We start from the raw sequence: 27,224 nt of genomic DNA on the forward strand, positions 1-27,224 counted from the left end.
CCTCTGGAGAAGCGGTTGGTATTCTTCACTGCTGAGCCATTTCTCCAGCCCCCCCTCCCCCCGCCAAGGCTCAATTTTATATCTTACATCCTCTTGAGTTGTACCCTGTAAGACCACTCTAGTGTGGCTTTATATATAGAAGTCTTTAACAGCAAAATGTTATCTGAATTTACTCTGTGAGTGTTAGCAAGCAGAATCCAAGACATGCATTCCAAACAAGGTACATAGTTTTTAATTGAGGGTGGTGGTGAGATTTGATATATTGCAATGGTTTGTGGCCCTTCAAAAGATTGTAGAACATAATACATACAGAACATATTATATGTATTTACATTTTTATGGCACAGCTATTAGAAAAATGCCTTAGTTATGGAAAAAGTTCAAGTAACATTAATACCAGTTATGGATTGTACTTTGAAGTCATGAGATGAGCTCCTTTCCGTCACTACCCCATTTTCTTTACTGTTTATCCTGACAGGGAGGGTTTCCTCTCACTGGAAAAGGTCTGCTCCACTAAACACCTCATTTGAGAAAATTTTTATGCTAACAGACATGTGCTGTAACCTTGACAATCACTATAACAGCAAAATGCAGATTATGCCTCCTGCCTTTGACAAACACTGTGGGTAAGAGAGGAGTCAATCATCAACCACACTTCTCATTTTGAATGCAATGATCATGTAATGTGCCAAGAGGAAAACCATTGTGAGGTGATATGTACTGGAAAACAAATGTTGTAAAGCACGTGTAGATAGAGCTGTTTTTCTAGTCTCTAAGTTCTTAGCAGAAACTCCTCAATGAAACTGGGAAAACAGCACACCAGAAAGCCAACACAAAACAGAAACAATTAGCAGAGAGGGTGATATCTGGACATATTTCGTGGAAGAAATGTAAATGCTGATAAGTTGGTCTTTGAAAATAAACTTTAACATTCATGGTTCCCCTAAGAAGCAACTAAAATAAAACACTGTAAAAAGAGAGTGTGGGGCTAGGTTATAATGCAGTGAAGAAGCAATGCTTGCCTACCCTGTGGGAGACATGAGGCTCTGGGTTCCATCCACAACAGACACACACACACACACACACACACACACACACACACACACACACATCACATGGTGGGAGGCAGTGAGCTCATGCATTTAGAATAATTACCACATTTCAGATATGAATATTCTGAACTGGGAACATTTACTGTCATTCCTCCGTAACGAAATAAGAGTGTTAGGTCTCAAACCAGGAGCAAATGGCTGACTGAGGTGTCCATTAACATAACAAGGTGGACCTGACTGCCAGATTCTCCCCCAGTCTCTACCTATTACAGTGCCTTCTTGGCTGGCATACCCTGCTCCCATACTCTGAACTCTCCAGCCCAAGTATTAATTAGGCTGGGCTCTCCCCCTTCCCTCTGGCACTTATATAACTCAGTCATTTTGGCTATGCCAGTCTCTTTTCCAGTCTCTTGGCCCAGGACACCCATCTTCATCAGTGGCTCCTTTCTCCTTCTTCCTGTCCTTTTATGGCCCAGCTCAAGGTCATGTTCACTCTCGACTCTCCTGGATATCTCTGCTTCTGACTATGTTCTCCTTCATATCTACAGTAAATCTTCTCCACCATACCTAGGAACAGTCATATCCTTCCTTTTTACTTCTTTTTTTTCATTCATCTGGTGCCAAACTCGGGATGCAGATTCTGAGGGAACACCTGGAGCTGGCAAATTGCTGGAGCTGTCTGCAGTTGACTTGAACAGGTTTGGAAGCAAAAAACAATAAAAGGGGACTCAGCATCCAAATTACTAAGCTCTACTTAAAAAGTCATGAAGCTCCTTAATATTTTATATTATGTTTTATATTTTGTTCCCTCCCTTAAATTAGCACATAAAAAGCTTTTTTCTTTGCTGGGTTAGGGGCATAAGAGAAGAAGACGGAGAGAGGGTGGGATTGGGAGGGAGTGGGGGAGGGGGCTATAGCTGGGATACAAAGTGAATAAACTGTAATTAATACAAATAAAATAAAAATTAGAAAAATACTTAAATATATGAAAGTTTATATAGGAAAATATACTTTAAATAAATCTAATTGAGTAATAAAAAAGCTTTTTTCTCTTCTTTTTCTACTTTCCTTTTTCATTTCTTCATTCTCTTCTCATTCTCAAGAACATGCTTGATGCTTTTCATCTCATTCACAAAATCATGCCAGATTCAAGAAATATGAACAGAGAAAGGTATGAAGACCTTTAAAGGACACTGACCTTGGTAAATTGTCTACCCGCTCACCAATCCAATTTGAAGCTTTTATCCAGTAGCTGCACAAATTGTTTTTGTTATTAAGTAGTCAAATATTACATCAGGTCAAATATTAATGACACTTTGGCTCTTTTACATTGACTTGCTGGCTAGGTACCTAGAGATGAGTCACCCATCTTGTTTCTTTCATAATTTGTACCTCCTATGAGAAAGGTTTCAAAGGTCCCTGAGAGGACAGGGCCCTACAAACAGAAGAAGAGTGTTTTACATTCACAGAAGCCCTTAGGCTTCTGTGTGGGATAATTCCAGGTGACCTGACTTGCTTTCTTAAGCTCTAAGAAAATTTAAATCAATGACTAAAAGACCTAGAATCTACTATCCTCAAAAGGGGCAAAAGGTGGCCAATGTCAATACCTTTGTCATCATGTTGAGTGACTGGGGCTTTCATTTAATGCCTATCACACAGTTTGCTTGCTGGATTATCATCTGTGTAGCTACAATGGGAGAACAGCAAGGCTTATGTAAGTACCATGATTGCAGAAGAGAATGTTTGGACATGCACATTCCAGTAAACCAGTCCTCTAAATACTTTGTAGGAAACTTCGTTGAGGAATAGAACAAAGTTTTGTTTCTTCAGGGCAGGAGGAGGCTTGAAAGTCTTGTGAAGGGCCAAAAGTGATCATATTTGCAGATTTTCTGAGTTGTGTAAGTTTTGCATGCATTGAGAAGTGAGCTAGATTCCAATTTGTGTACTCCCTTCTTTCACTTTTCTGATAGATCTCCCTATTTTTGCAATCAGGGGCTTACATTACCCCTAAGAGTCATTCTAGATATGAATACTAGTCCATGTTATAAACTATCTCCTTAAATAAGCCCCTCCTTGTTTTTCTTTGTGTATTCAAGTTAGACAGTTTCTATGTCATTTTTTTATAAATCATATAAAAAGTCATTCACTACTCGTATTTTATTCACTCAGTTTTACTGTTCTTTTGTTTGTTTTGTTTTTGAGACAAGGCCTCACTATGTAGCTCTGGCTGTCCTAGAACTCACTATGTAGATCACGGTGGCCTTCATTATTCTTTTAAAAAATAATAATATTTATCCTTGATAGGCATAGTGATGCAAACCTTTAATCTCAGCACTTAGGAAGCAGAGGCAGGAAGATCTCTGTATGTTTGAGGCCAGTCTGGTCTATACAGTGAGTTTCAGGCTAGTTTGAGCTACACAGTGAGACCTTGTCTCAAAAAGTTATTTATTGTTTAAAAATTTCACATATTTATTGTAGTGACAATTCTGAAATTTTGGTTTCTTTAAAAGACACAGAAATATTATAAGAATATGTTTTCATTTTAATCTCAGGTATGGGGATATGGGACTGCTTTGGGAAAAAAAAAGTGCTTACTTTTGCAGAGGATCTGGATTTGGTTCCCAGCACCCACAGGGTGGCTCACAAATATTTGTAACTCCAACCCCAGATAATTCAATGCCTCTTCTGACCTCTGAACGCTCCTGCACTCACATGGCACACATATATACAAGCGAATATTTATATACATAAAGTTAAATAAAAATTGAATTCATTGAGAGAGACAAAATATGTGTGTGTGTGTGTGTGTGTGTGTGATGGTGCATATATAATGACTAGAGGACAGCTTCCAGAAGTAGGTTCCCTCTAACCTCAACAAGCGTCTTGGGGATTGAACTAGGGTTATCAGGCTTGGCAGCAACTGCCTTTATCTGCTGAGCCACTTCAATAATCATCATGTTAATATTTTGAGACAGGATGTCCTGTAGTCCAAGGCCTTGAACTTGCTATTTAGCTGAGGCTACCCTTGAACTCCTACTTTTCCTGCTTCTGTCTTTCAGGAGCTATCAGAGCAAGCATAAGTCACCTTGTCTGATCTTATTTCTGTTTTGATTTATTTTGTTGTACGTTTATCTTATCCCAGTTAAAAATGCTTTGTCATCAGCTTCTCTTCCTGGAATAACTGGAGCATATCATGCCAGGTGTACACTCCAGAGAGGGCAGGGACTTGGAGGGGGTGTCTGGAACTCCATGGCTGGAGAGTGTTTGAGGTGGTTGCCAGGATGACTGCCGAGGCAAGCTGAGCCAAGCCATGGGCCACAGTGCAGAGAAAACGCAGAATCTTGGGCAGTTGGGGTGTGTTTCACAAATGGAGAGGCTGAAAAGGAGGTTTGTTGTTTTGCTTTCCAATTTAGATAGCTGTGTGGATGACCGCCTGCTGCAAATTCCTGTGCCATGAGCTGGGTGGGGTAGTGTTTTCCTTGTGCTTCTCTTGTAGATCGTGTTTCCAAGGATCTAGAAAAACTGTAGTCAGAACTGTAACTCTCCTTATCTGGGAACCAAGACAAGTTTAGAGAAAGAAACCTCGAGAGTTTCCTACCAAGACAAAAATTTAGAACATGTCATTCTCCTTTCCCAAACCTCGCCTACTTATTTCTGCTAGGGAAAAAGCCCAAGTGTCTCAGGTGTGAGAAGGCCCACGCATTCTGTCCTCAGCGCCTATAAATTCTTCATCTCTCTATATCATAAAGCATGGTCACATACGAAGCAAAGGTACAAAAATCAGTACAACAGACATGTTGTAGTGTCTTTACTGCTAGTCTTGACTGTCTAGCGTCTTTACTCCTAGTAAAGGATTAAGGGAAGGCTGAATTCTGGAAGGGCAGTGAGCCAGGGACAGAGGGTTTCGTTCTTTTCATATTATAGATAAAATGTGTGTGGGTTTGGTTGCCTAGGGAACGGTTATCCTTATATCAGCAATAGAAGTGGCACAGGGGCAGCAAGAAGGCCACAGCTGGCTATACGCAGGGCTTATATTAGAGCATTGTTTATCTGGACTCTGGCCCCTCCACGCTCCCTCACTCTAGTTAGGACAACGCTCAAACCCTCTGAGTCAAAGAAGGATCCAATGGAACCTTCCAGGGATGCAGCTTATATAACCTCCATCAGTAACATGTATCAGTGTTTACAACTGTAAAGCGATTCTCCCTTAGAGCTAAACATGAGCTTGTGCAGTGTCCTTTCAGTCATTTCCTCTTGTTCCTGTCTCAAGAGATGCTTTGGGATCTGGTCAATGTCTGTTATGTATTGACGTCAACAAGCTCCAAGGCAAAAGTACTCTGCTATTTCCATCTATTTTTAAAAATGATAACTATTTTCCTTTTCAAAAATCATATTCATTTCTCTGAGTCTCTTCCCACCTTCCAGAGAAAGTGTGTAAAACACACTTACAGGTGAAATTTCATTTCTTATAGTGGGTGACACTGACTAGGCACCAAACAAATCGCTGAACACTCAAATATGGTTTGGAGCACTCGGGAAGGTAACATTGATTGACATATGCTAATAAAGCAGAAAAGGGGTCTGGCACCCAGAAACCACTCAGTTGCTTTTGGATTTTACCATTCTCAGCAGCAGCAGTAGCAGTTTGTTTGATGCAGCTCTTTGTCTCCCTCAGAACCTACTCAACCCCTAATGCCATCCCATCAGGGAAGGTCTTGCAACTGTTCAGGTTGGAGGTCTCCTACACCATAGTTTATCTACATAGTCTGAAAACAATTTTCCAACAACAGAATCAGTATTTCTGTGTGATGTATATTCTCTCATCTACTTAGTGTTAGTGTATTAGCATCTGTTAGGCATTAGTTATTAGTGTCTGTGAACACCTTAGTGGGGGAGGTGTTTGTACCCATGGAGAAGAATTTAACAGTGCTTTGAGGAGCTGTTGCTCCTCTCTAACCAGAGCTTCATCTTGTCTTATTTGATTATACCAGATTCAATTAGGGTACAGAAGCTTCAGCATGATGTTGACCTTAAGGTGGAAGTGATGTTGACACAGAGGTGAAAGCCACAGGCATGATTTTGCAAGCTTTGTGTAAGGTGTCTGAAGTTTTCAAGAACTCCATAGAAACTGTTCCTCAGAATGTTCCTACAGGGGGTGGAATAAGTAGATTATTTACAATGTCCTGTATGAAAGACATCCTTCCCTATTTCCTTAAGACAGAACCAAGGCTAAGGCTAGAAAGATGGCTCAGTAGTGGTCAAGAGCACTTATTGCTCTTAAAGAGGATGTGAGTTCAGTTCCCAGCACCCACCTCACAACTGCCTGTATTTCCAGCTCCAGGGGATCTGACACCTTTTTCCTGGCTTCCATGAAAACCTTCACATATATGGTGCCCATAAATTCACCCAGGCACACAAACATACATTTTAAAAAAAAAATCTTTAAAAAGATAGAACTGCTCCCATCCCTAAACAACATACTCTCTTCAGTTGATATCTGCCTAGAAGGAAAAATTAGTTGTTTTCTCCAGTGGCGTCTCACTGGTTATACTAACCACATATGAGGGTAGACCCCATGTCCAGTAGTAGATGGTCAACACAAAATGAACTCAATGGTACTTTAATAGACATTTTGTCTCATATTGCTGTTTAGACATTTTTTATCTTACTGTTTTTGTTTGTTTGTTTGTGTATTATGGTTTCTGATTTTGTGTTTTTATGGGTTTTCTTTTTGTGTGTCTCTGTATTTCTTGTGTGCGTTTAAAAAATTCTGGCTTCTTTGTGTATTTCCTTGCTTGTTTATTTTCTAAGGAGATAGAGAAAGAAAGGGATGGAGTTGGATAGGTGGGAAGATGGGGAAGATCTGGGAAGGGTTGGAGGAGGGTAAAGCATGATCAGAATATATTGTATGAAAAATTTCAATAAAATAATATAAAAAAGAAAAAAAAACTCTAGTTAGATGTCTACCACACTTCATCATGGATTGAATAACAACCTTGGACATTCTCCCCCAATTATTTTAGTTCCCTGAAAATGCTTGTTTTACTCTCCAAAAATTAAAGGCCAGGAAGATCTGTGAGGAAGAAAATGTCCCTCTTCTTTTGTACTTCCATTTATGCATGTAACATGTGAAACCAGTGCAGTCATCTTGTGACAACAATGGGATCTTTCACTGGAACTGAAGTCAACATGTTGAGGGTGGCAGAACAGAAAGATGGAAGAAAACAATGTTTGACAACATACGGCTGCTATATTAACTTTCTATTTAGTGTATCATTAGTATCTTTTTTTCCATAAATGGATAGCTATTTATATAGCTTAATTAAGTCAAGTATGCCTTTTTCTTTAGTTGTAGCTTAAAAGAATTCCAACTGAATATCTTTGATAAAAAATGGTTGGTGAACCAAGTGTGGAGGCCCATGCCTTTAATCCTAGCACTCAAGAGACAGAGGCAAGTGGATGTCTGAATTCGAGGCAAACCTGGTCTACATAGTGAATTCCAGGTCAGCCAAGGCTACATAGTGAGATTCTACCTCAAACACAAACAAGCAAATAAACGAGAGCTTAATAAAGCTATTAATATTTCATCAGCTAGCTTTTGCTCCATAGCTAGTCATCCCTAAAGTCTAGGGTTTGAAACAACAGTTGTAAATCTAATTCATGATTCTGTGGGTTGATGACGTGGTCTGGAATGAACTGAGAAGTTCATCTGGATTATCTGGATTCTTCCATGCTGCTGTGGTCAGTGTGTAAGAAGACTAGGGACTAGCTGGCCTAGGAAGATCCTAGCTTGGTTATTTTCTCTCTGCTATAGCAGTCCCTTGCATTCTTGGAGTCCAGCTTAGGTTTGGTGGCTAGGCAGGAACTAGCTGGGAGAAAGGGGGAGGGAGAGGGAGAAAGCAAGGGGAAGAGACGGAGAGAGAGAGAGAGGAATTAAAGTGCATTTCCAAAGAAATACGACTATTTCTATCAACTATTTCTATAGAAGTCAACCATACCTAATGGTGCTTGAGGAGACCTCAAAAATCATGCAGTACGGGACATTAGTAACTGGAAGAAGTAAAGAAAGAGTTTTTCAATGTGACAGAAATATTTTATAGTACTTATTTACAAAGTTCTCTGTCTAATTAGTTGAACTTCATGATAACTAAATAAAGTAAAAACTCATGCTCTCCCACTTGTTAGTTGGACTTGGGCTCTTTAGCTAACCTCTTTAAGTTTCATTTATACTCCCACAGCATGGAAATCACCACTCCTTACTCGTGGAGTGACTCTGTCAAAGCACAATATTGAAAGAAAAAGAAACCATCAATTTGAGGAGATTGGGGTCTGGGAGAATATGGGGGAGACTAAATGGAGAAACAAGAGAGGCGATGAAGGGAGGAAACGGAAAGGAGAAAATGATGTAAGTGTTTTAAAATGTATTTAAAGAAGAAAAGAGCATGATTGTAAAATGCTTCACATGGAATTTTGCATGTACATGTTAACTATTTTTTGTAACTAACAAGGAATCTTGATAAGATTGAAGATAAGCTAGCATATCTTTGAATGGAGAGTTTTGGGTATTAAATTGAATGCTAAAGCTCCCTAACATAACTTCCCGCTTTTAGTATATATATTCATGGCAACATCACATCTCCAGTGCTGCAGAAGCTAAAAGACATTGGCATAAAATATAAGATTCTGAGGCATCTCCAACTTCTTAGAATTTCAAGTTCGTGTATTTAACCTATGCCTTTTAGAGCAGTCCTTTATGAAGTTAGGATACTATGACTGAAGAGTTACAACATGACATACCCATTCTCCATCTCAAAGATTTTGGAAAGGAGTGGTTTCATAACGACCCACACTTTTTTTTTTTCACATCTCTCACATTTGCCAAGGATAGGGGAAGCCTGCAGGTGAATAATCATTAGCATCCTTTGCACAGTACTAGTTTTACAGGATCAAAATTTGGAGCTCTGATTAAGCTTCTTTGGCATCATAGACAAGACCAGCGAGTTTCACCCAGAACCTCGCCCTGATTGTGTTAGCTCTTCAGAAGCCTCATGTCTTTGAAACATAATTCCTATAGCACCACTGATGTTCTTGTCTGAGACATTGTGTATGAGGACACAAGTGAAGTGAATTCTATACATTGTAGAGTCCTTTTTACTTACTGTGTCTTCTCAACAACCATTTCCTTCTCTTTCAGAAATTTAGGAGTATCATTTTCATGATGTACTAAACTATGAAGTCATGGAGCATGTTGATATTAATCGGGGATTTTCACCATATTAATAACATACTTTACTTCAAATCAACTGACCAACCACATAATATAAAAAAAAAAAAGCTCAGGAAGTACAGAAATGGGACTTCAAAAGACTGAGCTGAATTCTGGGTCATATGAATCAGAGAAACCAAAAGACCTTCTGATTCATAGGGCTGCCTATGCATCTATAATTGATGTCAGCTATTTACTATGAAACAAACACACCTATTCCAATAACACAATTGTTGTTAACAGGTGTGGCACCACTCAAAGCTGCAGGTCATAACTATCACATCCTTGTTCTCACAAATTGTGACTGTAGGAATGAGTATATCCAACATGGCTGCTAGAGAAGCTTTTCAGTTTAGTCAGTATTCTAGCTTATTTGTGTTATAGTTATTTAGCTATAGAATCTTTTCTGACCTAATGGAGGACCTCAACAATGATGGGGACTCCTTGTCTTTATGGAGTCAGAATATTTGGATATCTTTACAGGGTAATTATGATAATCTAATACATATATACAGTGTGTAATAATCAAATCATGGTGAGAAGCATTTTTTCTACTCAAATATTAATCATCTTTATATTTGGGGGAAATTCTTCCTCTGCCAGTCATTTAAAAGATACCACAGATTGCTAAAGAACTGGAAGTAATTTTCTCATTCTGTGTTTCAGTTGTCTTCACTGAGTCTATTGTCCTTCCATCTCTGGGCCCCAAGACTCTTGGGAAAAGTAGTCCATGCTGTTCTTCTGCAACATTGAGTCGATTTATTGGTTACTGCAAATGACCGAAAGCATGGCCTCTTTCTTTCTTTTTCTTTCTTTCTTTCTTTCTTTCTTTCTTTCTTTCTTTCTTTCTTTCTTTCTTTCTTTCTTTCATTTTCTTCTGCTTCTGGATTACTTCCTTTAATATATTGACCTCCCTGGAATGGACTAATTTTTGTTGTTCTTGTTGTTGCCTGTGTTCAAAAAACACTTCAAAGATTTGTTTTTATTTATGTGTCTGTGAGTATATTCCTTATATGTGTGAGTACCCTCAGGGTCCAGAAGAGGGTGTCAATCCCTTGGAGTTGGAGCTACAGGTGGTTGTGAGTTTTCTAACATGAGTTCTGGAAACCAAATTTGGGTCCTCTGGAAGAGCATCAAGCACTCTTAACTGCCGAGCCCCCATTCCATCCTCCCATTGTATGGACTCTTGAAGGAATTCTTACATTTTGAGTTCATAGCACCCCCACATTATGGAATAAATAAATTAGCTCTGTCATAATTGTCAGCCCTCTGTATTGTTGTCTGAGTTTACCTGCTGATGATTTTTCTAGAATACTTATTTTGTAGGTTATTAGACTATTTTATATATTTATACTCTAGAATTCTGTTATTTTAGGGACTGTTCCATTTTGCTATCACTATTAGAAAAGTACCTTCTATCTCATCTAATGATTCTGATAAATGCAGTTGTGGGAACATAAATGTTAGTTAATGGCTACAGATGGGACAATATTAAATAGGAATGAAAAATCAATGAAATATTGAAAATTTAAAATGAATAAGTAAATTTAATAACATTTTCAAAATAAAATTTATTAATGAAATCATCTATAAAGATTTTCATATGTGTTACACCACCCCTTGACATCCCAGTTTCGTAGTCAGCAATGAGTTTGGTATCATGGTAATTGTGACTTAAAGATATTTTCTCTCATACAATGTCAGAGTGTTCTCGCTCCTTTTGCTTCATAATTCACTGATTGTAGACTGAGATATCTGCTTAAGAAATGATATGTATTCAACACTTATAATTGCAACTTCCTGAATTAGTAGTGTTATCTTGGAAGGAGTAGTTTGATAGACTTAGTTCCCCATTTACAAAATGTGGTACCAATTTCTTTTTTACAGAATCACTTAATCTCTTCAGTGACTAACACATATAAGGCATATAGCTCATTGTGATATTTTTCCCCGTCATGTTATCCAGGATATTAATTCAAATTGTAGCTCCAAATTTCATCTTGTATGAAAAGAATTTCCAGTTTTTTTCTTCTGCTGTTACAAGTTTCTACCATATTCTGTGACTGGACTCTGAACACAAAATAAGTACCACAGAATAGACAACTGGATTACTTTCCTTCTCTTATTATTGAGGTTATAGGTAGTGCCTTCATCCAACTAATATTTATTGTGTGCCTACTATGTGACACCCACTTTTCTAAACAGCTGAAGATAACAAACAGTGAACAAAACAGAAAACTCTTCGACCTCTTCTAGTTGGTAATCTAGTAGGACAGGCTATATTAAAGAGAAGTTAGTAGAATGTAGTTATCAACATGTGGTGGTAGATGGTGATATTGTTGAAGGTTAGAAATTGTCTAAATAGTGTTAATTTATGTTTATGTGGTGATGGTGAGGATCAGTTTTAATAATTTGCTTGTGTAGGTTGAGTTCTTATCTTTGACTCATTAAGTTTAAAATTTTTGAATTGTCAGACTGGTAAATTGCAAAAAATAAAATCAATTCATTATAGCCTTTATCAGCATTTCTTCTAGGCAATCTTTGAGGTTAGTACAGATGGGATAATCTAGGTATATTAGTTACTCTTGTCTCAACTGTGACAAAATACCTAAAAACAATTTAGGGAGGAAGGGTTTATTTTGGCCCACTGTTTTGGGGAATGTGATGGATCATGGTGGATAAGGCAAGGTATGGGAGCATCAGACCACTGGTCACATTGCAATCACAGTACAGAAGTAGAGAGAGATGAGTGAGGGTACCAAGCTCACTTCCTCTCTTCATTAAGTTTGAGGTACCTGTCCATGTGACTGGTGCTGCTTACAGTCATTGGAGGTCTTCCCTCCGCAGTCAAACCTTATGTCTCTTAGGTGATTTCAAACTTGGTCAAGTTGAGAATAAATTTTAAATTACCATACTGCATATTGTTTTGTTAGCTTTTAAGGCCTCTAATCTGGTCTATGTCATACTGCTATGAATTTCACACCTGATTTCATATGATCTCAGAAGCTAAGCAGGGTCAGACCTGGTTAGTACTTGAATGGGAGATTTTGGGTATTACTAAGTAATGTAAAAGGTTTCATCTTCCAGATTAATAAGAGGGACTCCAAATGAATGGAGATGGGGGAGAATGTTAGTAACTGGTTTTGACTAAGACCCACTATGACTTAAAACAGACAGTTCCCTTAGATGAATGAGGAGGAGTACAATGAGGTCTCCAGGCACAGTCTGTCAAGAAGACAACTATCATTGCACATTTCCAGTTTGAGTACAAATCATGACTCTTAGAATGAGATAGAAGTCAAAAAAAGTGAAGATTTTTCTAAGGTATTTAGGGACAATTAGGAAGCATTGACCAACATGGAAAATTCTTTAGTCACTTTTAAACTTTAATTGAAAGACACAATATGTATCTAAATGAGTCTTTTACTGTGTTGTCAGTACCCACCATGGTCGAAGCCTTCTCTAAATCTCTTAACTTTGTATATTATGTTAGTTGCCTTTCTTGGATATGTATCTTATGTCAACTCAATATCTCCATGCTCCTAAGACAGTCTTAATGTGACTGAAAACTAGTGAAGACAAGTGCTATTTTGGTCAAATTCCTAAAATTTCCACATGTCATCACTATGCTTACTTCACAGACAATGCCTTTATGGAGAGTTGTTTCAGGAGCTCTTTTTCCTTTTTTTTTTTTTTTTTTTTAAGACAGGCTTTCTCTATGTAGTTTTGGCTGTCCTAGAATTTGCTCTGTAGACCAGGCTGGCCTTGACCTCAGAGATCCACTTGTCTCTGACTCTTGAGGGCTGGGACGAAAGGTGAGCATAGCCACACCTGACTGTTACTTGTGTATCTTGTTTCTCTTAAGTCTGGACTAAGTAATAATTTTTTTAGTACACCGGGACTTCTTGGTCTTAATTGACAAGATACATTTAATTAACCATCTTTATCTGGCAATTATAACATTTAAATGTCCATTCCTGACTTTTCTGCCAAACTTAATATTTGTCTTCTCAGCATCTTCACTTGGGTTTCCCACTGATCTCACAAACTCCACAAGACTCTTATTTTTTCCTGAAAACCTGCTTACTAACAATCGTCTACTTCTAAATTGATTTCAGTTTTCTTTTTACTTGTTTAGTCTCCAAAGACTGGAATGATTCTTCAGCTTATGAGACTACTCTTTTTTAAATTACAAAATGCATTCAGAATCTAACCATGCCTTACCAATATCGTCAACCATCAAAGCCCTACTATACATTACTTGAATAAATGCATTCCTTGCTGATTTGTACATATAGTCTTGCCTTATATAGAGTGCATTCTTGGAATAGCAGCCACTGTAAATGAGATTGTGTCACTATTCTATTTTAACTTTGTCATGAATCCCGTTTCATGTAGGATAAAGCCTCAAATTTGGAAACTCTAAATTTTAGAAAGTTAGGGATTTTTTTTTTTTTTAGAATCACCTGTCATATTTATTCTAGAATGATAATTGAAATCAAATACATTTGGGCACAGTAGTTATTTGACATGAAAAGCAGTTGTATCAGAATGGTCATCAGAAAAATAGTAACATTTTACACAAATGAACTAGAAAATATTTTTCTGTCTGATCACTTGAGTTAGAAATCCTGAGAATGTTACTAACTGAACTATTAAGTTCTACCTCATAACTGAAATTTGCTTAGAAATGCTCTGAGGGCCAGGCAGTGCTGGCTCGTGCCTTTAATCCCAGCACTCTGAAGCAGAAGCGGGTGGATCTCTCTGAGTTGGAGGCCAGCCTGGTCTTTAGAGTGAGTTCCAGGATAGCCAGGGATACTCAGAGAAACCCTGTCTCAAAAAAACAAAAACGGAACAAAACAGAACAAAAAAAGGTCTGATGTACAAATCACCTACATATTCAACATGAGTCCTCTACATTTTACAAAGGATTTAAACAAATAAATTGAATTCTTATAGGCCTCTGGCTCTTGAGATGGTATCAGTCAGGCTTAAAGGACGCACTGTTCCACAATTTCCCGTAGGTTGGGATTCTCCATTGCAGCTGCTACTCGCTCTTTGTCATTTATCTGCTTGTTGATGTCTTCTTCTGTGGAGTGAGTTCTTTCAGAAATGTAGATTTCCAACTTGTGTTTGAATGGCAGGCACCGCTGAAGTTTTACTCTCAAGCACAATCCAATAAGAGTTGCCAGAGAGCAATGAGGTACTGTTGGCATGAACTTGATAATAACCAAATAGTCTTCTTCATTTATTTCTTGAACCTCCACACAACTCTCTGTTACTACTTCAAGTTCTTCTAAAGTATTGGGTTTTTCAGGGTCCTGAATAGTTCGAATCAAATCATAAACTTCTAGCGCTTTTTCTTCCATGATCCGGGGCAGCCGGGCAGCTCCCTGCTCAGAAAAGCCTGAGAGCCATAGAACTCTGCTCAGCGTCCAGGAGAGCAGCCCAGACACACCCTCCATCCTCACGTTCTGCCATCCCTGGCGACTGTCCTAACCAAGCCACCGTCTTTCTGCAGCCAGCCTCAGGAGCTATCAACTTCATAGGCTTCAAATAAACTAAGACATGTGTAAAGGTTTAGAGGAGCTGAGAGTAGGGAAAGTTAGGGATTTTAAGCTCCTAGACATAAATTGATATTAGTGACTCCTCTGTTTTGTGGTCTGAATGTGAAAATAAATCAGTGTTACTGTGGCAAGTAAGACAGAATCATAAATTTTAGGAACTCATAATCAGTACAACTTCCCAGGAACACAGCATATTCTTACAAATTGACTTCTGTTGAAAAGATTTGTCAAGTTAGTCAATGGAGACTATCTGTAGAAAGAACGGTCTACTATGAAACTGAATATGGAAAAAGGAGAGATTGATTGGCCAGGAATCAAACTGTTCTTTTTCAGAAGAACTTATAAACTTACTGAATGTGATCAATGTGTAGCCAAAACCAATTGCACTAAGTGTGAATCATTCCTGGTTATATAAACTTTCAATCTCTCTATCTCTCTGTTTTGTATTACTAAACTCGCCCTTTTAGTTCCTGTCAGAAATATTTCTCAATTAATTTTAAGATAAAGTATTATCAGAAACATTCTCTTTTCTTTAGTTTCCAGGATCAGGCAGTAGAAGAGGGTTTGGCTCTAGGTGTTTGGCTACCTTACTGCTTGTGACTCAGTTGGAAGTACATAAAGGGTGAGCACTGGGGGAATCCAAGATGGCTGCCCCTAGAGGACACTATGCCTGATGAGCAGGACAGGAGTGACTGCACAGCAACCAACAGACCGAACTGTGGGCCCTAAAACACCAGTGATTTTGTTTCCCAGGTGAGAGGAAACCCCACGGTGTGGGAAGCAATCAGTTCCATTTTCAGGTCACCCAGCTAAACCCTAGAAGAGTTCCAGAGTCCCAACGGGCACTTGGTTGCCATCCCAGAGCCAGGTGCCTGCCTTCACTGAACACCATCCCAGAGTAAAGTTTCAGCCCCACAACACCAGAGACTGGGTTTTCCCAAACCCCAAGGTGAAGGAAATATCAGGTCTGACCTCAGAGCATCCAGAAAACCCCCAAGCCCCCAAAAGTTCCCAGTAAAAGTTCCCAGGTTCCTGCAGGTACCCAGGCAATAGAGCCAAGGCACTCACCTGTGCTTGTGTGCTCTCCCCATCCCAGACTGAACTGTGGACCCCAAACACCACAGACTGGGTCTCCAAGTTGGAAGGAAATCTTATGGTGAGGGAAACATTGGTCCAACCTCAGGACATACAGGTAATCCCCAGAAAAGTCCCTGGATTCCTACAGGCTCCGGGCTCTAGTCTCCGGCCACACCTAGGAGTGTTGCACTCACCTGCTACTGATTACTGCTTGGATACTGGGGCCACAGAGCTAGAACCTCAGAGCGACAGATACCTAGGACCCATAGGATCAGTCCCCAGATGCTGCTCCTGAGCACAACCTGTCTCCCTAGCTAAACTGACCAAACCTTGGAGTTCCCTGGTTCTTCAAAAGGGCTGCCAGGCAAACACAGTGTAAGAGCAGCAACAGCAGCTCACTAAATTCTGAATAAGAAACCCAGTGGCAGGGCAGCCGTCTTTAGTACTTCTCCAGGTGAGAGGAGAGCCCCCTGACTAACAATGACCCCAGTTACCTCACAGCATCATACACCTGAGGTGACCTGTGGCAATTCACTGAGAAGTACCAACCATTTGGTGACCATACCCAAAAGGCTGAGGAGAACAACCTTCAGGAACAACCAAATTCCTGCCAAGGGGATTCTCCTCACCCCAGGATTCCAGCAGGCATCAGAAACTAACAGCCAACACCTGAGACAGCCAGATGGGTAGAGGCCTGTGTAAAAGCACAACCAACAAAAGCCAAAGCAACATGCCGTCTACAGAAACCAGTTATCCAGGGGAAAGTAGATCTGAACACCCTAACATAATTGAAATCCAAGAAGATGACCTTAAATCTATGCTTATGAAGAGATTAATGGAGGAAACAATAAAATGCATAAAGAAATAGAGGAAGATAAAGTCAAACAGATTATGGCCATCTGTAAAGACATACTGGAAGATGCAGCCAAACAGTTTGTGGCCTTTAGAGAGGAAATAATTAAAACAGTAAAAGAAATAGAGGAAAGTTCAAACAAACAGGTGAAAGAATTGAAGGAAAAGCAGGAAAATATAGTCAGATAGGTGAAGAAAATCAACAAAATGGTACAAGATCTGAAGATAGAATTGGAAATATTAAAGAAAACACAAACAGAGGAAATCATGGAGAGGGAGAACCTAGGAAAGAAAACAGGAACTACAGAGGTAAGCATAACCAACAGACTACAAGAGATGGAAGAAAGAATCTCAGGTGTAGAAGATACAATGGAAAAAAAAAATCAATGTATCCACCAAAGAAAATGTTAAATCTAAAAACTTACTGACACTAACCATCAAAGAAATCCAAAACAATGTGAAAAGACAAAACCTAAGAATAATAGGTTAGGACATTGTAGCCAGTCCTGAAGATACCTGATAAGCTAGGGTCAGATGGAAGGGGAGGAGGACCTCCTCTATCAGTGGACTTGGAAGGGGGTAGGGAGGAGATGAGGGAGGGAGGGTGAAATTAGGAGGGAAAGAGGGAGGGGGCTATGGCTGGGATACAAAGTGAATGACCTGTGATTAATATAAAAAAATTTAAAAAAGATGAAGATAAAAAAGAATAATAGGAATAGAGGAAAAAGAAGATTCCCATGTCCAAGGCCCAGAAAATATTTTCAACAAAATTGTAGAAGAAAATTTCCCCAATTTAAAGGAGAGGCCTATAAGCATACAAGAGGCCTACAGAACACCCAATAGATTAGACTAGAAAAGAAAATCCTTCCGACACATAATAATCAAAACAGTAAGTATACACAATAAGGAAAAATGATCAAAGCTGCAAGAGAAAAAGGCCAAGTAATATATAATGACAAACCCATCTAATCACACCTGACTTTTAAACAGAGGAAGACTATGAAAGCCAGAAGGGACTGGAGAGATATGACACAGACCCTAAGAGAACACAGATGTCAGCCCAGGCTACTATACCCCACAAAACTCTCAATCATCATAGATGGAGAAAACAAGGTATTCAACAACAAAACCAAATTTAAACAATATCTACAGACAAATCCAGCCTTACAGAAAATACTAGGGGGAAAAATACAAGAAAGCTAACTACATTCAGGAAAACACAGGAAATAAATAACCTCACTATTTTTAGCAAAACTAAAAGTAGCCAAGCACACAAACACACTACCACAACCGACACCAAAATAAAAGGATCTAACAGCTACTGGTCATTAATATCTCTCAACATCAATGGACTCAACTATCCAATAAAAATACACAGACTAACAGAATGGATGTGTAAACAAGACCCAACAGTCTGTTGTATACAAGAAACACACCTAAGACACAAAGATAGACATTACCTGAGAGTAAAGGGCTGGAAGACAGTTTTCCAAGCAAATCTACCCAAGAAGCAAACAGGAATAGTCATTCTAATATCTAATAAAATAGGCTTTCAACCAAAATTAATCAAAAGAGATGGAGAGGGACACTTCATTCTCATCAAAGGAAAAATCCATCAAGAAGACATCCGAATTCTGAACATCTATGCCCCAAATACAAGGGCACCCACATTTGTAAAAGAAACATTAATAAAACTTAAACCATACATAGATCCCCATATGTTAATAGTGGGAAACTTCAACACCCCACTCTCAACAAAGGACATGTCAAAAAAACAGAAATTAAACAAAGAAACAATGACACTAACAGATTTCATGAATCAAATGGACCTAAAAGATACATATAGAAGTTTTCACAAACACAAAAGAATTTACCTTCTTCTCAGCACCTCGTGGAAACTTCTCCAAAATAGACCATATAGTTGGTCACAAAGGAAGCCTCATCAGATAGAAGAAGATTAAAATAATCCCTTGTATCCTATCAGACCACCATGGACTAGACCTCAACAATAGCAGAAATAGCAAAAAGCCTACACACACATTGAAACTGAACAACTCTCTACTCCTTGACAGCTGGGTCAGGGAAGAAATAAAGAAAGAAATTAAAGACTTCCTAGAATTCGATGAAAATAAAAGCACGATATACCTAAACTTATGGGACACAATGAAAGAAGTGCTAAGAGGAAAGTTCATAGCATTAAGTGACTTCATAAAGAAAGTCAAAACATTTCATACAAGCAACTTAATGGCTTACTTGAAAGCCCTAGAAAAAAAAAAAAGAAGCAGACATACCTAAGAGGAGTAGATGGCTGGAAATAATCAAGCACACAGCTAAAATCAATAAATTAGAAACAGAAAACAACACAAAGAATCAATGAGACCAAGAGCTGTTTCTTTGAGAAAATCAACAAGATAGACAAACCCTTAGCCAAACTAACTAAAAGGCAGAGAGACACTACCTAAATCAACAAAATCAGAAATGAATGGGCTACATAACAACAGACACTGAGGAAATCCACACAATCATTAGGTCTTATGACAAAGCCTATGTGCCACAAACTTTGAAAATCTAAATGAAATGGACAGTTTTCTTGATTGATTCCACTTACCAAGTCTGAATCTAAACTAGGTAAATAAATTAAATAGTCTTTTATCTCCCAAGGAAATAAAAGCTGTCAGCAAAAGTCTCCCATCCAAAAGAAAAACAAAAACAAACAAACAAACAAACAAAAAGTCCCAGGGCTAGATGGTTTCAGCACAGAATTCTACCATACTTTGAAAGATGAGCTAACACCAATACTCTTCAAACTCTTTCACAAAATAGAAACAGAAGGAACATCACCAAACTCATTCTATAAAGCTACAGTCACTTTGATTCCTAAAACCTCACAAAGATCCAACAAAGAAAGAGAATTTCAGGGCAATCAATCTCCCTTATGAACATTGATGCAAACATACTCAACAAAATACTCACAAATCAAATCCAAGAACACATCAAAGATATCATCCTCTATGACCAAGTGTGCTTCATCCCAGATATGCAGGGGTGGTTCAATATACAGACATCCATCAATGTGATCCACCATATAAACAAACTGAAATAAAAAACACACACACACACATGATCATCTCCTTAGATGCTGAAACACTCGCAAACCAAATCCAAGAACACATAAAAGAAATCATCCACTATGACCAAGTTGGCTTCATCCCAGGCATGTAAGGTTGGTTCAATATATGGAAATCCATCAATATAATCCACCATATAAACAAACTGAAAGAAAAAACTCACACGGTAATCTCCTTAAATGCTGAAAAGCATTTGCTAAAATCCAACACTTGTTCATATTTAAAGTCCTGCAGAGATAAGGGATACAAGGCACTTACCTAAAGATGGTAAAGGCAATATACAGCAAGGATATAGTCAACATCAAACTAAATGGAGAGAAATTTAAATCAATCTCACTGAAATCAGGGACAAGGCAAGGCTGCCCACTTTCTCCATATCTCTTCAACATAGTTCTTGAAGTCCTTGCTAGAGCAATAAGACAATTAATGGAAATCAAGGAGATTCAAATCGTAAGGAAGAAGTCATAGCATCACTATACATGAGTGACCCCAAAAATTCAACCAGAGAACTCCTTCAGCTGCTAAACACTTTCAGCAAAGTGGCTGGATACAAAATTAACTAAAAAAAAAAAAAAATCAGTAGCCCTCCTGTAAACAAAAGACAAATTGGCTGATCCCGAAATTAGAGAAACAACACCCTTTACAATAGTCACAAAAGACATAAAGTATATCTAACCAAACAAGTCAAATACATTTATGAAAAAAAAAATCTTTAAGTCTCTGAAGAAAGAAATAGAAGAAGATATCAGAAGATGCAAAGTTTTCCCATGCTCATGGGTCGGTAGGATTAAGATAGTAAAAATAGCCATCTTAACAAAAGCAATCTACCGAGTCAATGTAATTCCCATCAAACTACCAACACAATTCTTTACAGACCTTGAAAGAAAAAGAAACCCAGAAGAGCTAAAACAATCCTGTACAATAAAAGATCTTCTGGGGTTTATCTCCTTCCCTGATCTCAAGCTGTACTTTGAGAAACAGTAGTAAAAAAAAAAAAAAAAGAAGACCCAGAAATAAACCCACACTCCGATGGACACCTGATTTTTGACAAAGATGCCAAAACCATACAATGGATAGCATCTTCAACAAATGGTGCTGGTCTAACTGGAAGCCCACATGTAGAATATTTCAAATAGTCTCATATCTATAACCCTGCACAAAATTAAAGTCCAAGTGAATCAAAGATTTCAACATAAAACCAGACACACTAAATCTATTGGAAGAAAAAGTGGGGAAGAGCCTTGAACTCATTTGCACAGGAGACAATTTCCTGAACAGAGCACTAACAGCTCAGGCTCTAAGATCTACAATAAATAAATGGGACCTCATGAAACTGAAAAGCTTCTGTAAAGCAAAGGACACTGTTAACAAAACAAAATGACAATCTACAGGCTAGGAAAAGATCCTTACCAACCCTACATCTGATAGAGGACTAATATCCAGAATATATAAAGAACTGAAGGAATTAGACACCAATAAAACAATTAAAATGAGGTACAGAGCTAAGCAGGAAGTTCTCAATAGAGGAATATAGAATGGCAGAGAAACACTTAAATAAATGCTCAACATCAGTCATCAGGGAGATGCAAATCAAAACAACCCTGAGATTTCACTTTACACCCATCAGAATGTCTAAGATCAAAAACTCAAGTGACAACACATGCTGGAGAGGATGTGGAGAAAGGGGATTCCTTTCTCCATTGCTGGTGGGAATGTAAACTTGTACAACAACTTTGGAAATCAATCTTGCACTTTCTCAGAAAATTGGTAATAGCACTACCTCAGGATCAAGCTATCCCACTCCTGGGCATATACCCAAAAGTTATCCCACCATTAAATAAGGACATTTGCTCAACTATGTTCATAGAAGCTTTTTTCATAATAGCCAGACTTTGGAAACAACCTAGATGTCCTTCAACTGAAGAATGGATGCAGAAATTGTGGTACATTTACACAACGGATACTACTCAGCAATTAAAAGCAAGGGAATCATGAAATTTGCAGGCAAATGGTGAGAACTAGAAGAGATCATCTTGAGTGAGTTAACCCAGAAACAGAAAGGCAGGGATGGTATACATTCACTAATAAGTGGATATTAGCCATATGATGTAGGACAGCCATCTACAGAATTAAATACTACAGAATTTAAACACTAAGGAAGACCCTAGGGAGTTTGCTTAAATCTCATTCAGAATGGCAAACAGGATAGACACCAGAAGTGATGGAAGAGAGGAAAAAGGATGGGAGTCTAATATAGTGGGTCCTCTGAAATGATTCACCCAATAGGGGATCAAAGCAGATGCTGAGACTCAGGGCCAAACTTTGGGCAGTGGGAAGGGAGTCTTATGGAGAAAGAGCAGGATGGGAATAGAAGGACATGGAGGGGACAGGAGCCTCACAAGGAGATAAAGAAGCGAAAGGATCTGAGCCTAGGGGGTCCTGCAAAGACTGATGCACCAAGGGAGGACCATGCATGGAAAGTACCTAGACCCTCTGCTCAGATGTGGCCAACTGGCAGCTCAGTTTCCATGTGGGTATCTGAGTTTTGGGATCAGGGGCTGCCTCTATCATGAACTCAGTTGACTGCTCTTTGATCCCTTGCTCCTGATGGCGCAGGCTTGCCAGGTCATGGAGGAAGAGGATCCAGGCACTCCTGATGAGAGTTAACAAGCTATGGGAAGATGGCAACACTGGAGAACTCTCCCTTTCAATGGACTAGGGGAAGGGATTAAGGGGAAGAGAGACGGAGGGTGGGACTGGGGGAAGTGAGGCAGGGAGCTTCAATTGGGTTATATAATGCATAAATTGTGAAGAAAAAATGTATATGACCCCTTTTAAGATTCATTGTAACATAAAGGAAAAGTTATTATAAAAAAAGTTGAGCAGGATGGGAGACCTGTATCTCAAAGTCTATGTACTTTGTTCTAGAAAATTGAAGACCCACCCTCAGGTATAAAACTATGCAAAGTGAGCTTCCTGACAGAAGCTTATGATTATTAAGTTTTCATTGAGGTCGTAGCAGACAGCAAACCAAAAACAGGAAGATTTGAGATAGGTGGGGCTACTAAGAGCTGATACTCTAAGAAGCCATGTGAACTCAGACAGCAGAATTATTAGCAATAAAACTACTTGGAGTCATTTAATGTACAGCCCAAAGGTCCACAGTATAGACAAGCCAGTAAATAATATCTATTAAAGAAAAAAAAAAAAACTCTACAAAATAATACAACACAAAGCAATTCCAAGGCAAATCAGAGTCAGTATGGAATCTGCCTTAGAAAGCTTTCCACTTTAAACAGGTTTAAAGCATAAAACTAGAGCAGTCAAAACATTGAACTGTTGTTTTGTTTGTGTGGGCTTGCTTATTCCGAGAACATGCCAGACTGATGAGGACTTACTAGACACTGCAAGTTAGTAGGTCACTAAAGCTACGAATCAACAGAGAGAAGGCATCTGTTGCTTAACAGCCTGGAATCAAATGCTGTAGGTTGGGTAAATTTAGATCAGTTATGAGATCACTTGAAAGTTGTTTCTTTAATTATAAGAAAATCCCATTCATAAATGTTATGTCAAAGAGTTTACGTTCAAAGCCTGGTGCAAAGGAAGTGTGACCACAAAGACAGTATCTGGAAATATCATGAGGGAGCCATTATTTATGATTTTTCTCTTCTCCCTCAAGAAAGCAGTATTCTTCTTTCTGTATGGTGTAAAACTTTATACCTGGACCTGATAATTAGGCTATCAGAGAACCTGGCATGTTTTTCTTGGGTGGGCTCAATCAGACTTTCTCTTTCTGAATCGTTTTCTTTCACAAATGAGCCTGCTTCATCTGAAGCTGGGTTTTCCCTCCCATTTTTGGCCTAGGCCAGTAAAAACCAACAAATCAGGATCAGGGTCCAAATGCACCCTGGAATAAAGATCTCAGCCAACCACAGATACAGTGAATGTCCCTGAAAGTTGTCTGACAGGCAAGTTGCTTAAATATTTCAGTATGGAAGTTTACCAATTATTACAATGCTGTTTTCTTCATCAGTAGCTTTAATTACTACTCAGGTATGAATTCACTAAATGCAACATCTCCACAAGACCACTAATTTTGCAGCAAAGAAAGATGTACAAGATACATATATCATAGTAAAGGCCTAAAGTCACACAGCTCATCCTCCTTAGAGTGTTCACAAAGCAGCAGTCATAAAGATTTTTGTCATATAACTTCCCCACTTGAAGGTTTTTATTGTCCTCCTGCATGCCTAAGGGTAAAATCTGAAGATGAAATTTCTTCAAGGCCTTCCAGGTGTGAGACTAAGCTATGTTCTCAGCTTCATATGTAGTTACACAGGCCTCTGATGTTCTCGAGATCTGCCTACACCCTTTGTGCATGCCTACTTTTCCAAATAGAGATCTGGGAAAGCCCCAGCTGGCTTTACACATCCTTTTAGACTTCTGCTCAGAAGACACCTTTTCAGAGACACCCCCGCCTTTAAAAAAAAACAACAAAAAAAAACCTCCTTCCTTCATCATTCTCTTCCTTCCTTTCTCCCATTTCCTAATTAATGTAAGTGCTTATTAGTCACAAAATAAAAATTATGTTTTACAATTTTGTTAAGCGTCAAGGTCTCTCTACTTCTTCTCTCTACTTTTTATCAAACACACCTACAACTCCAACATTTTTTTTAATGTTAGAATAGCTTTCTTGAGTGTCTGGTCATCTCATCCTTTTTCTAATTCTCTTTCCTTAAAGATAATATGTTCTTGGAGGCCAGTTGTCTTTTTATTTTTTCCCCTGGGGCACATGTCCTCCATCTACAGATGATTCTTTCTATTTTCAGAATGGGCTCAGAGATAAGAGCTTCTAGGAGATAAGATCTGGTACTTCTAGGTAACAGAGCATCATGAACTTCTCAATGAAAAGTGAGTTCAATGAGTACTTGCTGTTGGCCAGTGTAAGCTAGTTTTTTTTTGTTGTTGTTTTGTTTGTTTTTGTAAAGCATCACTAAGTACAATTCCTCTGTTTCCCTTGATGTTTAGAGTTTCTTGGCTTCTGCCATTTTCCTGCTTCATCTCTATCTCAGTCTTCCTGTCCATCTACTTTTAGCTTAGATTTCATATCTTGCTTTCTACGTTTCATTGTGATTGCATGAATCTTCTTTTCTGTCTCAGTAAAATGAATTTGGATGATTTTGTTTTCCATCCTAACCCCAAGCATTTCATTCAGGAGGTCATCTGACTAGAGGTTTCTTACAGCTTTTTCTCATGTAACATTCTTGTTCTGAAGTTCACATGCTGCTCCCCATTTGTATTTTCTGTTTTTCTCCTTAAGCCTGTGAGTAGCAAGGAGATTTCAGATTCCTTGTGTATGAAGAGCCTTACTGCCATGTCTGTAGCAGTTTTTCTCTCCTGTCATTTTCTTTGATTTTTTTAAATTATTGTTCAAAGTTGCAACCTGCTTTGTCTTGATTCTCATTTGATATAGTGGAACCAGAGAATGCCTCTATCATCTTTACTGAAGACACAAGTCCTCCTTAAGCTATGTATAGCTCCATTCTTGCTCTTAGACTGTAGCATACAGTTTAGCTTGGAGTCTGTACTCCAGAGCCAGCCAGCCTGGATTCATGGCCTCGTTCCACCCATTATTAGCCTAGTGAGGTTTAGCTACTTAAGCTCAATTTCACAGTCCATAAAATGGTGATGTAAATATTTGCCCACAGGTATGTTGTGATGCCTAAATAAAATGTTACAACAACACAAAGCACTTTGAGCAATTACTGCTTTTTCTTATTCTACAATCATCTGCCCAAGGTTGGAACGAAGTGAAGTAGTGGAATTCTTTTTCAGGCTTGGTTATTACCATTTCTTCTAAACCTGGAAGACTTGTTTTTCTGGATGGAGAAATGTTTTCTCTGTGTGAAGGTTTCATAATCACAATCAAGCAGGCCCATGAGCCCTGCCATTTAAAGTGGCTGCTCTCTTTTATCTGTGTCTGCTTACACCCTGGGAATGAGGACATAGAGCCAGCTGCTTCACTTCAACAGGATAACCAGTAAAATCTCTTTGGAGTAGTCACAATCTCATGCCTATGGATGCCCAGGACTTGCCATGGATATTCCTTGGACTTCATAATGGGAACCATTGTTACTTCCTTGAGATCTCAGCTAAGTTTTAAGCAGGTAAGTGAAAGGGAAAGAGATACATGATGAAGTCAGCTATAGAACTGGAGATTAATGTCTCCTGAGACAGAGAAAATGACAGCTTGAAACTTTGTCAAATCCATATTGGGAGGATTAAACCTGTATAGTGGAGAATATTCTTATTATTTCTTAAATGGACAGAGAGATCACACACACACACACACACACACACACACACACACACACACAACCACACACATATTGTTTTTAGAAACAAGATTTATTTGTGCAGCCCTGGCTGTCCTAGCTCTGTAGATCAGACTGGACTTGAACTCAGAGAGTTCCTAAATACTGGGATTAAAGGGATGTGCTGCTGCCTCCTGGCTGAAAATTGTTTTTTGTTTGTTTTGTTTTGTTTTTTGTTTTTTTTTTTAAAGAATCCCATAAAGACAAAGGTAAAGTTGTTTATTTGCAAACAAACTGTTAACCAAGGAAGTGAATTTTTGTGAGCATTTACTTTAAATTAATAGAGAAAATGGAGCTGGGCAGTGGTGCTGCACACTTTTAATTCCAGTACTCTGGAGGCAGAGGCAGAGGCAGGCAGATCTCTGTGAGTTCAAGACAAGCCTGGTCTACAGAGTGAGTTCCAGGACAGCCAGGGCTACACAGTGAAACTCTCTCTTAAAAAAAAAAAAACAAGAGAGAGGGAGGAAGAGAGAGAGAGAGAGAGAGAGAGAGAGAGAGAGGATAACTCATTGATAGAATTGTCAGAAAAGGTTACACGTTCTAATACGTATCCCACTATTTCTGATTCTAAACTTTTGTTACTGTAAAATCACAGGACTTCTCAGTGTATCTCTAGGAGCTTTTAAGGAACATATTAATGAAACGTCCAAGTTTTCATTTGGCCATAAAATGTTAGCAGAGCTAAAGTTTTCTAGGATTAATGAATAACATGCCTTTATTTAGTTTACTTAAAAAAATCATTCTAAAAATCTGTTTACATATCTGTCCTCTCCAGGATTAAATTCATATTGGTTCAGCAGCTTGTTTACTGTTCTCTTCTGTTTCTTCTGCTTTTTTTTTTTTTTTTTTTTTTTTTTGTCTTCCCTTCTCAGTGCCCAACCCAAGTTCAAAGGCTGATGAGAGAGAAA

The 27,224-nt window shown here is 38.6% G+C and overlaps 1 protein-coding gene across 1 annotated transcript; it reads right to left on the bottom strand.

Annotated features, from left to right (window-relative positions):
- Nucleotides 1–14,175: 14,175 nt before the first annotated feature.
- On the bottom strand, nucleotides 14,176–14,783 carry LOC129683154 (cytosolic iron-sulfur assembly component 2A-like). Its single transcript, XM_055615773.1, has one exon. The coding sequence runs from the start codon at nucleotides 14,781–14,783 to the stop codon at nucleotides 14,310–14,312; it is 474 nt and encodes a 157-aa protein (XP_055471748.1). The 3' UTR covers nucleotides 14,176–14,309.
- Between the last annotated feature and the right edge of the window lie 12,441 nt (nucleotides 14,784–27,224).

This window comes from Psammomys obesus, unplaced genomic scaffold, assembly GCF_907164565.1.
Source record: "Psammomys obesus unplaced genomic scaffold, mPsaObe1.curated_primary_1811, whole genome shotgun sequence".
Taxonomy (NCBI): Eukaryota; Metazoa; Chordata; class Mammalia; order Rodentia; family Muridae; genus Psammomys; species Psammomys obesus.